At 31.0% G+C, this 9,199-nt stretch overlaps 1 protein-coding gene across 1 annotated transcript; it reads left to right on the top strand.

Moving 5' to 3' along the window:
• The first annotated feature begins 2,508 nt into the window (after nucleotides 1–2,508).
• Nucleotides 2,509–8,309, top strand: LOC101250955 (dicarboxylate transporter 1, chloroplastic). The gene is made up of 3 exons (XM_004250897.5): nucleotides 2,509–5,554; nucleotides 6,830–7,051; nucleotides 7,619–8,309. The coding sequence occupies exons 1-3, from the start codon at nucleotides 4,244–4,246 to the stop codon at nucleotides 7,979–7,981; spliced, it is 1,896 nt and encodes a 631-aa protein (XP_004250945.2). The 5' UTR covers nucleotides 2,509–4,243; the 3' UTR covers nucleotides 7,982–8,309.
• The last annotated feature ends 890 nt before the right edge of the window (nucleotides 8,310–9,199 follow it).

Genomic DNA, 9,199 nt, shown 5'->3' with positions numbered 1-9,199 from the left:
TTCATCCATGCTATTATAATAGACAAATCATCATATTTTTGGATTACACACAAGCATATCAACTATTGTATACGTTTCCTTTGTAGTAAAATATATATTGTGCATAAACATGGATTGTGATACAGTGGTGGGAGTGTTTTGCCCTTAATATGAGATTTCGGGTTTGAATCCTGGGTATGGAGAAAATTATGTTGAGAGTGTCACTTCCGAATGAGCCCTCCAGTGCATGATTGTTGAAACCTAATTTTCACCATCCACAGTAGAAATTAATCATCGAGTTTCTTCAATTTCAAACAATTTTTAAAAAGTTAGTTTTTATAAAAATCTTAATATTTTTATGTAATTTTGTCACTTTTGGAATTTTTTTTAATGATGAATATATTTTTATATAATTTTATATATGGTTTAGTATATTTTATAAATATTTGACAATTGTCTCAAAAAAAATTCGTTTTAATTAACTATAAATTTAATTATTCAACGGTTTATATTTTTGAATTATTATTCTATACTTGGATTAGTTATTAAGAAGCTCGTAAGTTAATTATATTAATCCATTTTTATATAAGTTTTAGCCAATTTTGTTAATTAAATTCAAATTGGCTATTTTCTTAATCCCAAGAGGCTATAATTGAAACTTATTTGACTATTCTTGTGCAATTGCAATATTAGTCACTTGCTACCTCATCCTTAAGACCTTTGTTTTGGGCCTTTCTCACCAAAGACTAATCCATCAGGCCCAATTCTTTTCATCAAATCTCAGCCCACAACTGATCCAGCCCATTATATTCAACAATACAACAACAATTTGATTATGTTACTTCATTTTTAAAAAATGTTATTCCCTCTATTGAACAACATTTTTGCTTAATCTATGGTTATGGTTAAGGAAGAATGAATATATTTACACTCCATCATAATTTTTATTTATAGAAAAGTACATTATATTAAATAGATTCTCGCTCCATTTCTTTTTTGAGTTTCTGTTACGTTTGATAGTACTTTTTGAAAAAAAATTCATAACACTTTGTTTGGATCATTGTAACCAATTGTTTCATAATGTATTGTACTGTATTGTATGGTAGATACAATGTTTGGCTAAATTGTATTGTTTGTTGTTGTTTAGTAACATTCTAATTGTTTGGTTTGATTGTATCGTACTGTATTGTAATTTATAAATTTACTTAAATATTCTTAATTATTCTAGTGTAGAAGGTTTGACTAGGTTTAAATAATTAAGGTAAAAGATAAAATAGCATTTTCAAATATTATGTAAATATATAATTGGAAAAAAAAATTAAGTAACAATGGAAACACACCAAATTGGTTGTTCCATAAAATAAGGGTTTCCATTGTTATAGAACAACGAAATTTAATAACACAATACAATACACTTTAAGTAACAATCAAAACAAACATTGTAGGTATAGTAACGATACAATACAATGGATAACAATGATTCAAACATAGCGTAAATAACAAAGATAATAAACATAAAAAATCTCTATCGCTATACAAAAATGTCACACAATGCAATAATTTTTTTGAAAGAAAATCATAAATAGCAAAGATAATAAATACAAGAAGCCTCTATAGCTATATAAAAGAACAAGCAGGGTTTCATCCTCTACTTATGGGAATGCTACTTCGAGAATGCTGCTTCAGAATAAACTAGATATGTTGCGAGAGAAACTGGATATTTTCCTATGGCTTGGACCCTTTTACTCGAGAACTCAAAAGGGGGAAAGTATCTTTCATAAATAGTAAAGACGATAAATATAAAATGTCTTTATAGTTATAAAAAAAGAATGTCATATAAATTGAAACTTTCGATAATAATATGGAAGTCAATAATCCTAGACCACTAGTGAATAAGGATATAACTTACAAAAGATTGTGAGGCTCAGGTGAATTTGGCTCAATAAATTGTCTGACCTTTGGATCAGAAAAAGAGACACTTTCTTTCTTCTTTTGATTCATTCACTCACAACCTCACATTCCTTTTCCATTTTGTCTTTTTCCCAACATGCCCATCACTTCCCATTTATGTGGTTCTCAATATATATTTATTAATTTTTACTATTGAATAGTTCTAAGTTGATGTGTACATTAGTCAATATGCTTTGAGGTTTTATGAATCATACGGAGCCGTTTGGTTATTGTATAAGAAACACTTTATATATATATTAAAAATATATTATTTTTGTTATTTTTGATAGAAATTTTGTGTTAGATATAAAAGTTAACATAATTTATACTATATTTAGTTGGCAAGAATTTAAATGTTGTATAAAAATTATTTATGTATTAATTTATACGATGTTTGGTTGCATTTTTTGTAGTTCTATATAATTAATATCAACATAACTTATGAGGGAATCTATGTATAAAGTTATGCAGGGTAGAAGGTGCAGTAAGTTATGTGGGTATTAGTTATACATATATTAAAATGATAAATTACAGATATACTCTATAATTTTTTTTTAATTGACCATTATATTGTTTTTTTTTATATTAGGTCATTTTCATTTCTTTTAATTTTTTTAATTGGAAACTTTACCGTTTTTCTATCATATATGCTATTTTCATTTCTTTTTATATACTTATCATTTTTATTTATTTATGCAAATATAAATATTTTTTTAATGTTAAAAATTTGATTTGTTTATTTTTTCACGGTACATATGCTAATCAAATATTATCATTATATATTATTCAATATATTTCACATTTTATTAGCATGCATTATTATTTGGTAAATAATATATATTAATAACTTACAACAAGTTTAATATTCAATAGTTTGATAATTCATGCATTATAATCTAAACTTAATAAAATAATACCTACATAACTAATATCCGCATAGCTAATACCCGCATAATTAAACTCAACATAACTAAACCCTGCATAACCAAATTCTGCATAACTAATACCTACATAACTTAACGATGCATAATTAATACCTGCATAACTCTAATTAGTAACGAAATGACCCCTAAATTAATAATAATGATAGTAATGGATAGAGAAGTGTAAAATATATGTAGGCTTTACCTTTTTTTCTAAGATGTAAGGTACATAGATTGTTTTCGATAAATTTCTGACTTAAAAGATAAAAATAATTTGGAAAAACATGTAAGTATATAATTATTAAATAAGATAGGTAAATTTAAACATTTCCTTTCCTTTTCTTTTTAAAATTTGTTTGACTTATTGATTTAAACATTTTTTCTTCTTCTTTATAATCCTCCTCCATTTTGAAATCCGAATTAGAAGTCCCGAAATTAAAGCTTAAATATTTTCAATGTTGACGATTTCATATTTAAAGAAACTCGAACCCGATTAAGATATTGAGTACTCTTTATTTATTTCTAAATAGTTTAGTTATTTCCATCTTACATCTTTAGTTAACTAATTTCTAACTTTCATTATTTCACTAGCACTTGAACTATTCAATAGAGAATCCAAATTGCTTCTTTACACAGAAACCATCAACAATAAAATTGAATGAAGGAGAAAGAAAGAGGAAATGGGTCTCGAAGGGGCCGGGGGTTAAGTAAAAAAAATAAAAACAAATACAAGTTTTTATATTCATAAAATTATGTTTGTTTTATTTAAATAGAGATTTTTAAAAATATGGAATTTAATGCCACGTGTCATTATTTTATGAAAAAATTACATAAATTAATATATTTTAAAAAGTAATTACTGATTTTAGCGATATTTTTTGTTAATGTCATTTATAGTAATATTGTGATAAATCTGTAATATGTATTAAAAGTAAATAATATATGCAATGTATTTGAATTGTAATTGTTTTTGAAATATATTATGAAATTGTAACATTGTATTATAATTTATAAGTGTATTAAAATATCAATTTTAAGGGGCATCAATGTTTAATAAGTACAAACATTAGTTGAGATGTTTAAATGAATTATACGGATAGCTTTAAGGCTATGAATAACATTAATTTGGCATGTTACAACGAGTGTAGTACACACACATTTCATATTTTTGATCGATTATAAAAAGAAAAGTCAAATAGATATTAATTTTAATTGGCGTAAATGTTCAATAAGTACAAATTTTAATTGGGATATTTAAATGAATTATGCGGATAACTTTGACTTTACCTTTCCATCAAATGAAAACATGCCACGTAGATCCATCCTTACAGCGATTGGCCGTTCATATGTAGCCACGTGGAGACGTGCACGTTAGCTGAGCGTATCTTAGCATGAAGAACAGTGACGGAGTATGCAAAGAAGCAGAGACGGAGTTCACTATGCGACACAAGAGACCAGATCAAGCTGGCCCTGTCTTTTACCGTATATTCAAAAAACCCATCGTAGCCATCCAATTTCTATATTCAACGGTTGAGATTCACCACACAGATTTACTTCAACTCCCTTATTTCTGTCAGATTTGCTCCTCTTCTCTCTGTGTGTGTTCACAGATCAAAAAGATGGCGTCTTTGGCCTTAACCTCAGCCGTCAACCTTCGTCTCCGGCCAACCCCATCTCAAAAACCACGTATTTCCATCACCCAATCTCTTCATTTCACTCAAACATCACTAAAATCCACAAATCTTGGAAAAAGCTTGAATCTTGGAGGGAAAAGATTGAATCTTGAGAAATCAAGAAGGGTTATTGTAAAGGCTTCAGCTTCAGCTTCAGCTTCTTCTTCCCCTGCAATAGTTCCACAGCAGCAGCCTCCATGGCAAGGTGCAGCAATGAAGCCTTTGATTGCTTCAATAGCAACAGGGGTTATTCTCTGGTTTATCCCTGCACCTGCTGGTGTTACAAAAAATGCATGGCAGTTATTGGCTATCTTTCTAGCTACAATTGTTGGGATTATTACTCAACCTTTACCTCTTGGTGCTGTAGCTCTTATGGGTCTTGGTGCTTGTGTGTTGACTAAAACTCTTACTTTTGCTGCTGCATTTTCAGCTTTTGGTGATCCTATTCCATGGTTAATTGCTCTTGCTTTTTTCTTTGCAAGAGGGTTTATCAAAACTGGATTAGGGAATAGGATTGCTTATCAGTTTGTGAAATTGTTTGGTAGTTCTTCATTGGGGTTGGGTTATAGTTTGGTTTTCAGTGAAGCTCTTTTGGCTCCTGCTATTCCTTCTGTGTCTGCAAGGGCTGGTGGGATCTTTCTGCCATTAGTTAAGTCACTTTGTGTGGCTTGTGGAAGTAATGCAGGTGATGGAACTGAACATAAGTTGGGATCTTGGTTGATGCTTACTTGTTTTCAGACATCTGTTATTTCATCCTCTATGTTCTTGACAGCTATGGCTGCTAATCCTTTGAGTGCAAATTTGACTCTAAGTACTATTAATCAGACAATTGGGTGGATGGATTGGGCTAAGGCAGCTATAGTTCCTGGTTTGGTGTCTTTGATTGTGGTTCCATTGTTGTTGTACATCATTTATCCACCTACAGTGAAGAGTAGTCCTGATGCTCCTAGGTTGGCCAAGGAGAGGTTGGAAAAGATGGGGCCAATGTCTAAGAATGAGATTATTATGGCTGTAACTCTGCTTCTTACGGTACGAAAAAAAATGATTAATTTTACTTGCTTCTCACATTTGCTTAAACTTGTTGATTGATAGTAGAAATATATTTATTCATGTATATTTTTAAAAATCTCTGAACTAAGGAACATCCATAAGTAGATAAGATTAGGATGTTAAAAGGGCAGCTCGTTGCACAAAGCATCCTGCATTCATGCACAGTACGGGGGGACGGGGAAGGGTCACACGATGTAGACAGCATAAGATTAGGATGTGAATTAAGATTTTAGATATATCGGATTAGTACATATTAATGCTTGGTAGAAGATGATTATTGCTATGATGCAGACGTGTACAGGTCTATAGAGTGAGTTTGTTAATGAGTATAAGTTTACCTTTCTTAATTATAGTGTTGTTTATCTGTTGGACTAGCTAATGATCCTATTATACTTTGTGAAGACGCGCAAATGTAGTCTAGAGCCAGTGAAGCTGCATCAAAGCTGGCCTTGTCAATATGAATTATTAGCTTGTCCCTTTCTGGATGCTGCATTATTTGTTTGTCCCTTTCTGAAATTGTTGATGGCCAACGACTTCTCTCTTGTTCACTAGATGTCAGTTCATTCATCACAGACTTATAAACAGAGAGATACAGAATGATGTACCACCAAGTTTTGAGTGATCAATATATATTTGCATTTTCTTCCTCAACCTCCTCGTGACTTTCCAGTAGCATCTCTTCCAGCTTAGAAAACAATCTCTCAATTAGTTTTGATCATATTTAGTTGAGACATTCATTTGACTAACAACTGGCAATACCTTTCATACTGTACTTATTTGTTCATTCATCATATTAAGCAGATGCAACTTATTTGCCTAATATCTGGTGAAACTTCCATACTGTTCTTTTTATATGAGTTCTTTTATCTTTAACTGTTCTGTTTTTCTAAATTCTCAAGTACATCTCATGATTGTTTGAGAGATAATCACAGGCTTCCTTCAAACCTGGAGGTTAAACTCTGGGTACTCTCAGCCCTCATAGACTTTCACTTGTATTATTATCACTATTGCTCTTTTTTTCCTTTTTTGTCGAAGTCTATTTTGAAGTGAGGTAAAAAGGTGCTTCAAATAATGAGGCACATAAGACTCAGAAACTAAAAGTTAAGAGGTGGTTGCTAACTTGTCTAGACATAATTTATATTGCAAATAAGATAGCTCGAACTCTAGCCTGGTATTTTGTTGGAGCATATTAAATGTAGCTTGAATTTATATGATACCATCTATTGATGTTTCACTCTGAATGCTTTCTTACAGGTTGGACTTTGGGTTTTTGGCGGTGCATTAAAGGTTGATGCTGTTACTGCAGCGATTCTTGGACTATCTGTACTCCTTGTGACTGGGGTAGTCACATGGAAGGAATGCTTGGGTGAGGCTGTTGCTTGGGACACCCTTACTTGGTTTGCTGCACTGATTGCAATGGCTGGTTATCTGAACAAATATGGTCTCATCTCTTGGTTTAGTGAGACCGTTGTCAAGGTTCGTTTTCATTTCTTATTTTCGCTGGATGATATTTGCTTTGCTTTATTGTTACAGTTTATACCTGAATAGCATTCAGTTAATTTGTGCTTGAAAGGAAGTTGACACTTATGGATATCAAACTGCTTCCTGCGCGTACTGATCCTTTCTTAGGTCATTTGCAAGTCTAGAATGGAATATAAGATTTTGAGCCTAGATGCCTGCAAGTTATTACTTAGGTATGTCTTTGAAGGTGTGAATCGAAGACCAAAATGCTGAACATTATCAATAGGAACTTCTCAACGATATCTATTGAAACCTTATAAGCATCATTTACAGTAGTTAAGATGACAGAGTATTGTATTTGGAATTGTTTACATAAACGACTAAATTATCATGTTCTGATGCTTATTTATAATGCTCGTAAAGGATGATTCGTGTCATAACTAGTCTTCTGATTCATTCTTATCTACTTGATGATTACGATTAACAATATGTACCACCATCAGACATATGTGATAAAATTTATGGGAGTTGTTGCTCCATTAATTTATTGCTCGTTCTTGATTTCCTCGCTGTATTTTGCAGGTTGTTGGTGGATTAGGTCTTTCATGGCAATTATCTTTCGGAATTCTTGTACTTCTATACTTCTACTCCCACTATTTCTTTGCAAGTGGAGCTGCTCATATCGGAGCCATGTTCACAGCATTCTTATCCGTTGCTAGTGCACTAGGTACTCCACCATACTTGGGAGCGTTGGTGCTCTCATTCCTCTCGAACCTTATGGGTGGCATTACACACTACGGAATTGGATCAGCCCCTGTATTCTACGGAGCAAACTATGTCCCCCTCGCGAAATGGTGGGGATATGGGTTTGTATGTTCTGTCGTCAACCTTCTTATCTGGCTTGGCGTTGGAGGGATCTGGTGGAAGGCCATTGGCTTATGGTAGAGTTGCTGGTTAAGATGACAGCATCCGATTTACAGTAGTTAACGATACCTGCTACGAGCTCTCCTCCGATGATCTTGACGTTGACGTTGATATAAGATTTCACTATTCTTTTATCTTGAAATAAGTTTTGGTAATTTTTTTGGTGGAGACTTGTGTAGTTCAAAGATTGGTAGTGTGTAAAATTAGGTCCATTTGTAGCTGAAGTTCAAGGTTTTTGTTTTTTTTTTTTTCTGAAAATTTTGACATTGAAACTTCAAATTGTAAGAGCTGAGTGATTATCTCACTTCAATTCTTTGGTTACATATTACAACTTTGTTGGTGATTTGAATTGGAACTACTATATAGTTTCCCTTCTTTATTCATCAACAATAAATATATATTATATATATATATATACTAGATGAGACGTGTTTGACAAATAGTTACTAATAGTTGAAGTAAAATATTCAATCACTTATCGTTTAGGTTAAAAAACTCATAAAAAATATCATTATCTCTCTTCTATTAAAAGCGAAGGCATAGCATCACTCATATTGTAGTTTTAAAATAGACTATTAACAGATTTAAGAAATTGAATATATAAAACATCTAATATAAACGTATTGTTAACTATACACCAAATTTGGAGACTTAACACTAGTTTGATCATGAAAACGTTTTTTTTTTAAAAAGAAAATTGGAATTATTTTTTATTTTTTATTTTATTTGACAATAATCCTTAATTTAAAGATTTAAAATTTGAAAATACCTAAAGTTCTGTTCTTTCACTTTATTATTCTTTTTCAATTTAGTATAATAACCAATTTTGAATAGAAAAAATTATTTTAGAACAATCAAATATTATTTGCTAAAACTATAACCAAACTCAACTTCAAATAAATTGAAAAATTATTTATAATAATATTTAATAATTCGTATTTATAATCAAGTCCCTATATCTATAACATCTCATCTCTTTATATAATCTTTACAAATATTTAATTGATAATTCGTTTTTATTCACTTTTATTTGTTCACGATGATAAAAAAAGAAATATATTATTTTCGAATAAACTTTGTAATCAGTATATTGATTCATTCCTTTAGTGCATGGAGCATCAGAACCAAATCAATAATTGTTCAATTATGAAGCAAAAAGGCTTAAATTATATATCAATTTACCTTATCAAAATAGAATCTTGTTTTAGTGCGTGAAGCATCAGCAGATATGAAACTATC

Source organism: Solanum lycopersicum, chromosome 11 (assembly GCF_036512215.1).
Source record: "Solanum lycopersicum chromosome 11, SLM_r2.1".
NCBI lineage: Eukaryota > Viridiplantae > Streptophyta > Magnoliopsida > Solanales > Solanaceae > Solanum > Solanum lycopersicum.
This window is presented reverse-complemented; position numbering and strand designations above follow the sequence as displayed.